Below are 14361 nucleotides of genomic sequence, written 5' to 3' on the forward strand. Positions count from 1 at the left end.
CATTTATTTCAGTGGAGTATCACATTAAATAGCTATTACAAGAAACATATTCTTAAAGAAATATATGAAAACATTTATATAATCCTGTGTATTCAGTGAATGATTCAAAAATACTGTATAGTTTTTAAAATGTCATGTTCATTTCCACATTTTAACACTGAGGTCGTGTCCTTGTTTTTGTTTTAGCAAGCAAGGGGAACATGGGTGGGTATTTAACTGGCTCGTATGTCAGTATTTTTAGACTCACTATATTTAAAAGTGACTCCTCGTATGCAAAACAGCAACAAAGAAATGATTCATTTCATCGCCACTAGACTTTCATTCCTAGCAGGGCAAAGAAGGCTTTGAAACGGTCTGTACGCTCTGATGTTTGAAATAAAATGTAGGTCAGCTGTCTTCAGATGGACTGTTTTGTTTGAAGTCCAGTTTACAATGAAAAAAGAAGAAAAGCAGCAGATAGTCACACCGGAGAAGCTCCATTTCTCTGTGGATCAACAAATCCACTATTCGTTGCAGTATTGGCAACAAAATGAAACAATAAAAATTAAAAAATCCAAGTAAAACATTTAAGACACTTTCCATTTGGAGGTGGTTTGTCAGGCAAGCATGACCTCTGGACAGCCTGGCAACAGCCTTGAATTTTATTTTAAGTGTTAATATATTTACATGTACAATAAGATACAGCCAAAGGCCACTGCACTATGAATCAGTCATGATGTAGCGCGAGGTCAAAGGCTGGCTGTGTCAGATCCTCATTAGGAAACCCAGATGAAGGCTGCTCGGGACCTGCAGCAGCTCCAGAGCCTGCGGGGACGAGCAGAAAGGAAACGTGACCTGGAAACGATAGTCTGAGTCCAGCATCAGCTGCGAGGACCTGTCACGGTCTTGAAGTAATGACTGCAACGAGGAGCAGATTGGCATATAAGTGGCAGATGAAGAAGTGTTTCATGACATTGACATTACAACCTCGATTCCAAAAAAGTTGGGACGCTGTGTGAAACATAAATAAAACAGGATGTGACATTTTGACATGTACTAAATTAAAAAACAGTACAAAGACAATATATTTAATGTTTTACCTGATGCCAGCAGCACGTTTCAAACAAGTTGGGAGAGGGGCAAAAAAAGACATGCTTGTATAAAGGATATTACATCATGGGTTGAGTACACTTGGTTAAGGCGTTGTCGGTAAACACAGTTCATTTGCAAATTACAACAATAATAATAATAATAATTATTAACATTCTGATTTTATTTAATTCACACAGCGTCCCAACTTTTTTGGAAATAAGGTTGTAGAAAATTAACTCAAAGTCTCACCTGAACTTTGCGGACAAATGACGACGACACCCTTTTCTCAAAATCGTCAATGGGTGTGTAGGAGTTCAAAATCTTGACAATCTACAAATTTGAATTTGAATGTGAGTTTTCTTTCATGTTAGTGTGAATTAGTGATGTTTTTAAATATAGAAAATACTGCACGTGTGGCATGAATTAAATACCTGAACAGAGTTGAGTTCGGTGCATTTTTCACAGATCTCTCTGGCGTCGTCGTCAGTGGTTTTGTTGACCTGCAGCAGCCAGGCGGCCTGAGACAACGGCCTCAGAGTGTCTATAGCATTTGAGCTTTGCAGCTCCTTCTCCTTCAGCCATTCCTCCAGATAACTAATGTTGCACCTAAACAAACAGAGAAACTATAAGGCTGGGTAATATATTGATAATATATCATAATCGTGAATGAGACTATGCTGTATATCATCTTAGATTTTGGATATCTTTACATCATGATATGACGTAACTGTTGTCTTATCCTGGTTTTAAAAGGCTGCAATACAGAAAAGTGATGTCATTTTCTGAACTTACCAGACTGTTCTTCTTGTTCTGATAGTTGCCTTTAATTACTTAGTTATTATATTCACATTACTGATGATTATTTGCAAAAGTACCGATAGGGCTGTCCCGATTTACCATATGTTGGGCTCCACCTTAACTGAGTCTATATTTAGCAAAAACAACAACAAAAAAACAAAAAACAACAAATGTCTGTATCCCAAAATTGAATATCCAAAAGTCAAATATTCAGCCCTAAGTACCAACAGTCATCCCTATAATATTCTTGAAATATCAATATTGGGGTATTCGGTCAAAAATCGTGATTTTTGATTTTGTCACGCATGTCCAAGCATTTATGAAGATTTACACATATCAAAAAATATATCGTGTGTCGCAATATAGCCTAAAGATAGCGCAATATTATTTTAAGTCATTTTAACTCATTTTTGTCTGCAAAAAATTTTCTTTTTTTTTTTATCAAACACAAACGACCACTGACCTGATTTGCATCCCTTTCCTGCAGGAACACATATCTTTGCGGAGCATAATGTTGTTGAAGGTGGTCGCACCAACCAGGAAGAAGAGTTGCTTCACAGCCTGTTTGATGAGGCCCTGCTCCATGCCATGCTGGCTCATGGTGGAGTGGAAGACACCGAGCTGCTGAATGATGGAGGAGATGGTGTACGTCTCTGAGTCTTCGTAGACGCTGTTGGAGCGCTTCCTGAAGCCTGTCGGCTTCATGCTTGAGATCCCCTGTAAACTCTCATGCTCCAACATACCGGGTACTGTCAGAGAAGGAAGTGAAGCAGCACATTTTAGGTTGAACACTATCATAACTTGCATGTTATTAGGATGAACTTAAAATACCAATGGCAGGAGTGAGGCTCTTTTCCATGACGGAGATGAACTGATGGTAGATGTGGATGGCCAGGTCGCTGAGAATCTGTCTGTGTTCGGACAAATCGAAATTCTGCAGGCAGTTCTTCTTCTGGCGGGGAGTGCTTTGTTTCATGAACTCCTTTTGTGAACAGAAAACAAGAGAATGTCAAATAAATATGCCTGCTCCTGTATATGACCTGATAAACACAGTAAATACAGACCTCCTCCCCGCTGTACTGCTTCAGACAGTTGAGCAGCTGATAGACGTTTGAAAGCCAGAATGACAGCAACTCAAAGTCTTTGTGGTAACTCTGAAATGAGAGATTGTCTTCATTTATTTCTTATTCTTTAGAGATCTGATATTTTAGTTTATTTACGCAGCTTGATGTTCTTCTTATTCTTTTCAGATCATTAACATCACAACGTGAAATAAATAAACTATAATGCTGCCAACACATTAGTGACCTAATCTCCTGAATAACAGCTTTTAGATTACACCTGTTATTGATTTAGCAAATCTACAGCCGAGATAAAGACTAGTAGACTGAGAATTAACCTCACCATGATGACTTTTTTGACAGCGTTGATAACTGCATTCATTAGAGACTTGAGTTTGCCTTCATCGTTCAGGTAGTCGGCATGACGGACGCACATGAAGATGATGTAAGCTGGCAGAACTGGAATCATACCAACCACCACGCCTCTGGGCTTCAAGTCTGTGTGCAGAATGCAGAAAGTTTCATCTAGTTAATATTTATTCCTGCTCAAAGGAAGATGCTTCACAAGACAAACTCACAAAATTGACAGGCTTAATGAAAAAGGAAGAATACCCAGAATGATGTTTTGAATGAGCCTCGGTTCATCCGCTCTCTTGCACTCCAGCATACCGAGGTAATCTTTGGGAATGGCAGGTGCAGACGTTTGCTTCGCTGTGTGAGAAACATTAAAGTGATGAACACTGAGAAGTTAGATTTATTTGACTTTGAATGCGCATGCACAAGCTTTACCTTTCTGTGACACTTCAAGGCTCTTTATTTGATTCAGGAGCTTCTTTATTAATCTGTCTTTCTGGTCGAGCAGCTCTTCAATGTCCTGCAAGAAAAGTCGAATTAGTTACTGTCTTTCATACAGAGAACGCCTGCATCCACACACTGTTGATCCACACGCACCATATTCTCAGCAGTTAATCGTGAAATCTCCTGTCTCAGTTTAATCTTGGCCTCGCTGTCCATCAGCTGCTGTCTCTTCAAGTGATCGTTCACCTCTTCCAGCTCCTCTATTTGGCCCTGGAGCTCCCCCTTCAGCTCCTCCAGCTCCTCAGCTTTCTCCTCAAAGTGTCTAAGAAGTGACAAAAATCAGGGCGTCTCAGAAATGACCAACACTTCTTTAATCAAGAAACAGACTCCGATATGAGTATAATTTCACCTGCGCTGTGAGCTCTCTTCTTCAATCTTCCTTTGAAGAACATCAGTGATCTCTTCAGTTTTTTCTTTTGGGTGACATGAACAAAAAATGAATAAAATATAAAATAAAAAATGTTAATCTGCAAAAGAGCTTCATGGTGAAATAGTTTAATAAAAGAAAATATGAAGATCAACCTGCTAGTTCTCTGCTCTTCTCTTCGACATTGGCCTCCAATTCTTGTTTTTGTCTCTGCAGCTCTGAAACCTGCAGTTTGAGCTCCGGTATGACCTGTGGATCACATTAAACCAGAGAAATCACAAGCCATGGAAACTTCTGCACCTCATCTATCTTAAGAAGTGAAGTATGAAATCAAGAATGCACAAGCCAATTTCTACAATAAATATTGGCATTGTACATTTCTGCAAACCACCGATATGTTGAAACTTTATGTTTCTTCATGTTTTAACTTTATGTTTCTTTATCTTCAGTTTCAATTTGTATGTTGTAACAACACTTTTGTTGCCACAGAGATGGCTGAAAAGTGTCCTTGAAAATGGCTCCAAGATGTACCGACGTCACGCTAAAAAAACAGATTTTGTTATCTCAGTTATCTCATAGACATCTGATCTGCATGTTAAAAAAAATATCTGTGGGTTGCAGAAACATATAATGCCAACATTTAGTCCGACGACTGGGCTGAGAATGCTGAAACATACTGAGTTCTCACTGCTGAGCCTGGACACCTCTTGGCGAATATCCTCATTGATGTTACTTTTCTCCTGGAACAGCTTTTGCAGCTCGCTGTTCTCATTTTGAAGGTGGTCCACTTTCAATTTCAAGCCCTCAACCTGGGTCTCATAGCTTTCCTTCTGCTCCCTCTGGTGGTTTTCCAGAATTCTGCCAACAAAGGTGAAAACATTTCAAACAAAGATGCATCACTTAGCTGAAAAACACTGATATTAAGCTAAAGGATTGCTATTGTTGGCAGTAAAAACCGACCTGGTAGCTTTCTGCAGGCCATCAAAGGCTTCCAGCAAATCTTCCATTTCATAAATCTTCTCAGAGTTGTCTGGAGTTAAGCTTCAGAGAAACAACAAGTGAGATTTAATGCCGAAATGAGAAATAGAACAACTACAGGAGAGAAGGATAAAGTTAAAAAATGTGGATTACCCCAAAAGAACATCCTCTTCAACAACACCACCAAGAAGCTGTCTTGCAATATCATTCATTTTAACTGAGGAAAACATCCAAGGATGATTATCAAAAGTCTTTATTTACAGGACAAATCATTTTCCTAAACGAAGGTATTTAAGAAGAAGTTGTACCTCTGGCTTGTTCCGACTGTTGTTTCACCTTTCGGTCCATGCTGTTCCTCTGATTCTGAAGGTTGTTGAGGTCTCTGCGCAGCTCGGGGATGACCTTGACATGTTTGCTGAGCTGGATGACCTGTTCCTGCAGGTCAGAGTTCGTCTGCACCTCCTCGTCTACCTTCCTCTGCAGAACAACTCTCTCTTCTTTCAGTCTCTTTATCTCCTCTTTCAGAGCTTCCACCTCCTTCTCGTGGTCCTGTCTCTGGATCTCAATGTTGTTCTCTGCGATTCTGCCAAGAATCAACTCATCAACTAACTGAATAAACTGAACAAGCTGAGGGTGAAAGAAGCATTTGCTCGGTGCTGTAGATGAGGCAGAATGCACATTTTCAATACTTACTTCCTAAGTCTTGCCTCATAGTCTTTCTCTTCCACAAGATTCCTCTTTATATGATCAAAGCTCTCTGTAAGAGAAAACTGGTTATATATTTTACAAAAAGAGGAGCACACATAAGAATACTGATTCCTGTTACCTTTTGCCTCTTTGGTGGAAGCTTCAAACTGTTTCTCTAAATTCTGTTTTTCAAGGTTTAGTGCATCTGTTTCCTTTTTAAACTGCGCAATTGTCTGGAAAGAAAATAAAAATGTTTTCTTAAAGGGCAAAACATAAACAACTGTACTAAATCTCAAGCATCAACTTCAGCATCATCTTCAAGACTTACCACACTAGCATCCTGCTTCGCTTTCTTCTCTTTCGTCTCCAATGACTCTTTCTGGTTGTTCACTTTCTCCAGCTGTGCCTCCAAAACTTGAAGCCTGTCCACGGATTGAGAGTGGGAGGTGGCCACGCTTGTCAGTCTTTCCATCAATCCACGGTTCTCTTTGTTCTGTGAGGACACAGGGACTCAGTTAGGTCGTCTATGTCAAAGCCGCAGTTGAAGTACCTTTGGAAGCATATTTACCTGCTCTTCAATCTTCTTCCTGAGCTGCTGCACCCTGTAGGAGAGCTGGACGTTAAGCACCAGCCGACGCATGGTTTGAAATCGTCGCCGTGCCAGCCACGCCCTGGCATACTTCTGTAGAACCAGGGCTTTTTGCTCTTTCATCATCTGAGGATTACCAAAAAGACAGTAAGGCATAAATCTTATGGTTACATTTAGAATGTTCTTGTGATTAAGAGATTCATTAATTAAACTTCAGTTACAGACCTTCTTGTACCGTTTACGGGCCATCCAACCTCGTGTGAAGGCCTGGATGGTGATGGAGGCCAGACGGACGACATGATAGATCTGTCTCACGCGGTAACCTCTCCAGTGTCTCTGGATCACCACTGACGCCCAGCCCTGCTTCAGTTTTGCAGCACTCACTGTTTTACTGCAAGTTAGCAAACAAAAACAAATACCTGTCAGAACCATAAAAGACACAAAAGAGGATGCAGGACAACAAAACCATAAGTGAACGCCTCTAACCGGATTGTCCTCTTTCCACGGATATACTCTTGGAGGATGATGGCTGCCTGTCTCATGCGCAGATACTTCCTCCTCTGGTTCCACCCGCGGACGTGTTTCTGGATGGTCACGCAGGCTCCTCTCAGCCGGTCCAGGCGCAGCTTCTCGAGATACGCTACCTGCCCGGCTCGAAAGAAGATCTTGGTCCGACCAAACTTGTACTGGTTTGGGTCCTAGAGATCAATTGATACAAACAGTGTTGGTGAGTAATGAACTACATGTAATCAAACTAGTATTTTAAGTACATTTTGCAAAAGCTTGCTAATAGTTCAACTATATTCATATTTGAATCAAGATTCAATTAATGAAAGTTTGCTGTTTGCCATTTTTGTGTGGCTAACTACTAAAACTACTAAAGATTTTGGGCCGCAAAAGGAAAATAATGCTGCCTCAGAGCCAAAGTAGTGTATTTTTATTTTAATTGATTTATTTTATCTGCAGTCGGATAAAAAACGGGCCACCTATTATACAGCACATGTAAATAGATGTATATTTTTAGTTTCACCTCTACTTTTAATACTTAACTCATTTAACACCAGATCCTTTAAGACTTTAACTCAAGTACTATTTATATGGGTGACTTTTATTTTTAACAAAGTTAATTTTATCTATTTCACTAAAGTAGACTTTTGGGTACTTTTTACAACAATGATCATAATTAAGGAATGAACAAATGTGCACTTTTTGTAATAAACGCAATTGAGTGGCTTTTTTTTTATAGAATTTCATGTCACATATTGTCAATTTGATCATTTTTTTGTGCTACTTTTTCTAAGTAGCGTCAGTTAATCAAACTAGATTTCTCCTTTACTGTAGTTCAGCTTCTTCTTTCAGTGTTTGGCAGCTTGCAAAGTTATGGTTTCAAAGTTCCCCATCAATGGATACAACACATGCAGTGCACAATAATAATGCATCACACTGCTGGTGGCTAACCTGAATCAACCTCTGCAGCACGTCCTTGCAGGTCTGTTTTTTGTCGCTCTGATCGGCCTCCTGATGTGACATCAGGATACTGTATCTGCTGTAAAACTCGATGTACGTCCACCTGGAAATATCATTATTTGTCATTAAAACATGAGTATAAGATGAGAAGTTTGGTTCTTAATGAATAAAGAGAATCACCTGGACGGATAGCTCTGGGCACTGATACGAATCGTTTCAAGGACTCCACAGGCTCGTAGCTGCTGCACCACCCTCCCGGAGTCATATCTCAAAAACAAGCAAACACGCAGGTGAACACAGAGGGGATCATGTTAAAAAGATATACCTTCAAAGAGTCAATAAAACAGAACAAAGATGACTCCCTGTAGATGTTTCCTTGTTTATTGCTGTTTTGTAACCTAGTAGTTTTATTTATTCTCTGGTGCCGTGTATCTGCCACAGTTTTGTTTGTGCTCCCATCATAGATTACTGTTATTTATGGTTTCACATGTAGAGTCATTTTACTTATTCTCTGATGTTTACATTTAGCCTTTCAAGTATTTTTACGTCTTTTTTATACTGTGTGATCTTAAATTCTTGTTGTTTTTCTACAGACCCCAGGAGGACGAGCAACCATGTCTGGGAAGCTATAAGGGTTGCAAATACAGAAAAGAGAATAATAAATAACAGTAGCTTCATGAGTACTTACTCAAAAGGGAGCTTTTCCTCATTGGGCTTAATACAGCGCACATAGTGAGGGGTGGTAGCATTCAGTGTTTCCATCAGTAAAGACAGGGAGCTGCAGAACTACATTCAATCACAAAGCTCATGAGAAAGGATACAAATACAAGATACAAACTCAGTTTTTCCTAACACATTGGTAAATACAGAATATTATGGAAACTTCAGCTAGTGAGCTCAAATCTCCAGTGAGTAAACATTTCCACCTTATCTCCCACAGAGGTTCTCAGCTGTTTATTGGCTGGTTTCACAGCCGGCCTGGCGGGCCTCACTTTGACACCTTTGCTGTTGGCAGTGTTTCGCTCCTCCTCTTGGAAAAAGTGGGCCAGAAAAGGAAACTGATAACACGCAGCGAGCAGGAGAAATGTGTTAAACGAGATAAAAAACAAGGCTGCATGGGCTGGATTTAATGATACAGACACTGATTTGTCAGGCCAAGAGGTCTAACATTTTATACAGGTGTAGTTCACAAAATATAGAAGGTTTATGAGGTGGTTTTATAGCTCCTGGCATAAATGATGTCTTATTTCTTGTTATTCAAATATGACTTAATATAGACAAGGACAAAAACAAAACAAAACATTTTTGAGCCATGTTTGAGCTGACATAGTTTTCTTGCACACATGCCAAACAAACATATTTACAGAAACTACTTTCCATAAATGCAATTAGGCCTTACCATTCTTCTGTTATAATATGTTCCATTTGCCGAATTGGCAAAAATAAAAATAAAAAATAGGTATATTACCTTACTGTCTCTCATTATGTCAACCAGTTCTTCATACAGAGCGTCTCTGTTCTTTTCAAGGAAACCTCTGCATTGATATTCCACCTGTTAATGGAAAACAGACTCACGTAGTTTAAAAAGAGGAATCAAAAGCATTATTAGTTAATGATAGTTGGAGTGTTTTGTGCTACATTATGCAGGAAATGTGTTTCTAAGGGTCACCAGACTGCACCTTGTCTGCAAAGTGCTGAATCACAAATGCCTCATTTGATAACCTGGGCTTCTCAAACAGAGGGTTGGGCTCGAGGTAGTTGAAAAGCTTTTGCAGCCAGCTTTGGTCAGTGCCCTGAGGAAACTGAAGAGTAAAAACATGTGTGAATAGCAGGCACAGCATCTGTAAAAAAAAATATCATCAAGCGAAAATAAGATGTTAATACACGTCCATTCAGTTACCAAACATTCTTCATCAAGCAAGTCGAGGATCCCCATCTTTGCTTCAATCAGGTCAATGACCGGCTGATTGTCATAGAAATCTATCAGCGTCCACGGGATGTCCTCCTTCATGTACTCCTCCTGCTCCAGCTTGAACACATGCTGATTGAAGAAAGACGAGAGAACAACCCTCTGAGGTGATGAAGGACAGTACACAGTGATTTTAAATGATTTGTGATGATGGTGATGCATACCAAGTTAAACTGCTGTTGAAGCTTTTCATTTGCATAGTTGATACAAAACTGTTCAAAGCTGTTGATGTCGAACGTTTCAAAGCTGAGGACGAAGGACATCAAGATCACAGTAAAAATGGCAGCTAAAGAGACCTGAATTATCAAAAGAGTCGTGTCTGCATTACCCATAAATGTCCAGAACACCTATGAAAGCGTGCTGCTTTGCTGGAACCTTCAGTGCTGTGTTTATCCTGTTAATAATACAGTCAAACAGGTGGGCGTAGATCTGCTTGGCGAGGGCATCTCTGGCATTTACTGCCCGCTTCTTGGGTACCGGCTTCACCACCGTCTCTGCCACCAGGACGATCCTCCGATGACACAGCCAACGCACCAACTCCTCCGCCCTGACATCCAGCAACTCACAGAAGACTGCCAGGTGTGGATCACCGGACTGGAAGATAGGCAAATCAAGTCTTGTATGAAGCCAGGTTAATGTTTTCAGATCTAACCTCGCAAACAACGGCAATTTAAAGGGAAAGTTCGCCCCAAAATCACAAAAAAACATTTGTTTCCTCTTACATGTAGTGCTTTTTATCCATCTAGTTTTTTTGGTGTGAGTTGCTCAGTTTTGGAGATATTGGCCTTCTCTCAATTATAATATGAGTAGATGGCACTCATCAGCTTGTGATGCTCAAAGTGCAACTCAGCAGCAATGTCTCTTTTCCAGAAACCTTGACCCGGTTACTCAAGATAATCCACAGACCTCATTGTGAGCAGTTTCATGTAGGAACTACTTTCCCTGTACTCATGGACAAGAGGCTAGCTAACATTACAGCTCAGCCAAGGAAGACGTCAGTAGATGCAGAGAGAAGGCCAATATCTAAAAAACTCAACAACTCACACCAAAACAATCTAGATGGATAAATGGCACCACATGTAAGTGTAAAAATATGTATTTTTGATTTGGGGGTGAACTGTGAACTTGAAACTCACAGGAACTGATGATTTATCACCTCCAGAATCTTTGATTTCCACATTTCCCAAATGCAAAATGGCCGCCAAGACTTTGAACACATCTGACTGGAAGTCCTCCTTCAACCCTGAGAAAAGCAGAGAGAAGAAGGTAAAGTTAACAGAAAAGTTTCAACACTTAAAGCAAGCTACAGTCTGACAGCTGAAGTGGTTTTTACCCAGCAGTGAGAAGGTCCGTCGAGTCTCTTCCATGTCTTTCTTGTCATCTACACCTTCAATAGTGAACTCACCGCCCATGCAGGTGTACAGGAACTTATCTGCACTCACTACAGATGAGAGGAATATATATTTAAAATAATCTAATTATCATTTTTTAAATAATAGTCGAATTTATCGACAACAATTTACGACAATTTTAAAATGTTTTGCCGGACAGCAGACAGCAAACTTCACCAACAGCACACTATAGGACAAATCATTCACAGCAACTACAGTCAACAACAGCAGGGAGATAAAGATAGAGAGAAATTCCCCAGACTCCCTTATAAAATCCCTCTATTTTATGAGTTGTTGAGTTAGGCAAAACCTAATCAACTTTGAGAAACACTATCATTGACAAAATCTTAATTATTTGAGCCTTCTTGTAAATTCAGCAAATGTTACACATTAAATTTATTAGTTGATGGGCTTTATAATGCCCTGTTATAGGGGGTGCTGCAGCCCCGCAGCACCCCTACTCCCCATGACCAAGGACAAACACTCACACAGTCTTAGATGCTTGAACTCAGGCAGGTGAGCACAGGAACACAGCTGGTAGAATATGTGATAGTTTCGCTCGTTGTCTGCCTAAATAAAACAAGACTGTCATTACTATGGATCAGATACAAACATCTTAGACATCTTCATCACTTATACTACCTGAAAAACGACTCTGGATTTCTCTAAGAGATACGTCCTCATGTTCGCTCCGATGATCCGGTACTTCTTGTCAAAGCTGATCTCTGTGTATTTCCCAAAGCGGCTGCTGTTGTCATTTCTGGTGGTCTTTGCATTTCCTATTGCCTGAGAGAAAATCAGCTCAGGTCATCAGGTCTCTTTTGAAATTATCAGAATGATATAAGATGTCTTAATGAATGAAATGGCCGCATCAAATGGCAACTAATTAGTTTAAATTTTGTCACCGTTCTGACAAATCAACCACAGATCATACTGGAGCTCAAACAACCATTACAGATATATATCAGAGATTGTAATGCAGAAAAATATGCTTGAGGTAATCGATAATTATTACATATCCGGTGAAGTTTTCTTGTTTCGGTGCACTGATGTAATTTTAGACAATGAAGTTTATTGTTAAACTGTCAAATATCCTGCCTCTCTTACGTACTGTATCTTTGTCAAAGGCTTGAGGGATCAGTGCAAACATAAACAGAAATAAAAACTAAATAAAAATAGCTATAGGTCAGTTTATTTTGTATTATAAAGCTGATCTGTGATTATATGTGAAATTGGTGTGATTTTACAGAAGACCTATTATGCATGTAAAAGTTAAAAAGGTCAAAGTCCACACCGACAGAAGCTCCTCTCTCCCACAGACAACACTGCTCCTGAAACGCCTCGGCAGTAGTCCTGCTTTTAATTCTGTGACTTTTTGACGTCACATTACATCACCATGTCATACATTTGCATAATTTATGCCTAGCGGCTAGTAAGACGTAAGAATTGATATAGCTAAACTGCCCTGTTGTTGTTAGCGGGGCTGGGTGAGGCTTGTGTGAGCTGACCAATCAGAGGAGACTGGGTATTCATGAGGGGGGCCTTAAAGAGACAGGAGCTAAAACAGAGCGTTTCAGAGAGTATGTAAAAAACAGATGTGTTTTTTTGAGCACTAGAGCAGAAAACTGTCAATACATTTCAATACATTTTGCCAGAGAACAGCGACGTGTTGCTTCATGTGTCGGACTCCTGGTCCAGGGAAATCATACCTCTGTTATTGGATTGGATGCCAGGACTTTGTCTTCAACTCGAGTGTTACTTCCAGATTTGCTCACAACAGCAAAGTACCTCATAGCGTATCGAGCAGACACTGTTTTACCGGCTCCAGATTCCCCACTGACGATGATGGACTGGTTCTTGTGGTTTCTGAGAAGAAAAAAAACACTGTTTTAACAAGACTGTATATTCTAATATATGTGGTTATTTGAGCTTTTATTTACCTGGCCATCTGTTTGTAAGCCTCCTCTGCCACTGCAAATATATGAGGGTCCATGTCTCCCATGTTCTGGCCTGAGTAGGCATGAATGATTGCATCTCCATAGACATGAAGCTGTTTGTATGGATTTACAGCCACCAGTATAATACCTGAAAATGAGGAAACAGAGCAGGTTGAGCCAAGAGCACAAACTGTCGACAACCTCGCTGCTTACATATGGTCTGACGGTTTGTTTCAACTGTACCACAGTAAGTATAGATGATTCTGGACTCCACAAATCGCACTTTGAGATTATGCAGGACTGCAGGTTCATGCAGGTAGCTGAGAGCAGTGAGGTCATTCTCCCCCACCAAGATGTCCGGGTTGCGAAGAGGAGGGAGTTGTGGCTTTAATGGGTCAACAGGGTAGTAGTGCTCCTGTGACAGTGACACAGTTATGTAAAAAAAAGTCAGCCGCTACCGCTCACCATCATAAAAAGGTTTTATTAGTCACATTTTACTTACAGTGCCATCTTCAAGGAGCAGTTCAAGAACATTGTCCCCAGAGTGAAAGTCTTTCATAATCTCGGCTGATTTCCAGACATGTTCTGCATCTGGTATCCACACTCTGTTGTACTGAAGGAGAAGATTTCAGCGGTGACATGTAGACAGTTTAGAGTTATTTAAGTATGTAACACTGTAAATGTAATGCTATAGTCCCTGTGTGAACATTTACACAATAAACTGGAAGGATCTATATTTATTTACCATTAAACCCAAAAGTCATTATAGTTCATATCTATTATTAACAGCTCATAAAGGTTTACATTTTAAAAGCTGAGCCAGTATTTCCACTTTAAATTCCTTTGGCTACAGCTTTCTCTACATCACTATGTACTTCCATGAGCCCTGACAAAGTTTCCATATGTCTCTGTAAAACAACATGAAAGTATCACTTTCTGTATTGTAATAAAGTATTTTGTCTTACCTCGGTGTACAGCTCCAACAAAGCCATGTTTCTGCATTATTGTTTTAACTTCTCCTCACTCTGAATATTTGTTTATCACCTGTTGTATCACTGTACTTTACAGGTTACCAACGAATTTCCTCCCTGCGCCTCACAACTATGCCACAGTCACCAGAGTCAAGCTGGACAAACTTATGTAGCTTTTCCGGTCCGAATTTTCAAAATAATACTCACTGTATTCTGA

The 14361-nt window shown here is 40.0% G+C and overlaps 1 protein-coding gene across 1 annotated transcript; it reads right to left on the reverse strand.

Annotated features, from left to right (window-relative positions):
• Positions 1-575: 575 nt before the first annotated feature.
• myo5c (myosin VC) lies at positions 576-14238 on the reverse strand. The gene is made up of 40 exons (XM_073471425.1): positions 14139-14238; positions 13676-13786; positions 13417-13588; positions 13177-13321; positions 12946-13102; positions 11879-12022; positions 11725-11806; positions 11179-11286; positions 10982-11088; positions 10174-10439; positions 10010-10091; positions 9777-9917; positions 9556-9678; positions 9345-9428; positions 8803-8934; positions 8565-8662; positions 8057-8143; positions 7868-7979; positions 6896-7107; positions 6635-6800; positions 6389-6535; positions 6149-6313; positions 5960-6053; positions 5827-5890; positions 5442-5716; positions 5287-5350; positions 5116-5196; positions 4833-5013; positions 4311-4404; positions 4138-4201; positions 3882-4050; positions 3720-3804; positions 3543-3641; positions 3274-3428; positions 2934-3023; positions 2701-2851; positions 2333-2618; positions 1503-1677; positions 1321-1401; positions 576-897 (listed from the first exon to the last, which is right to left on the reverse strand). The coding sequence occupies exons 1-40, from the start codon at positions 14163-14165 to the stop codon at positions 745-747; spliced, it is 5229 nt and encodes a 1742-aa protein (XP_073327526.1). The 5' UTR covers positions 14166-14238; the 3' UTR covers positions 576-744.
• Between the last annotated feature and the right edge of the window lie 123 nt (positions 14239-14361).

This window comes from Pagrus major, chromosome 8 (genome assembly GCF_040436345.1).
Source record: "Pagrus major chromosome 8, Pma_NU_1.0".
Lineage (NCBI taxonomy): Eukaryota > Metazoa > Chordata > Actinopteri > Spariformes > Sparidae > Pagrus > Pagrus major.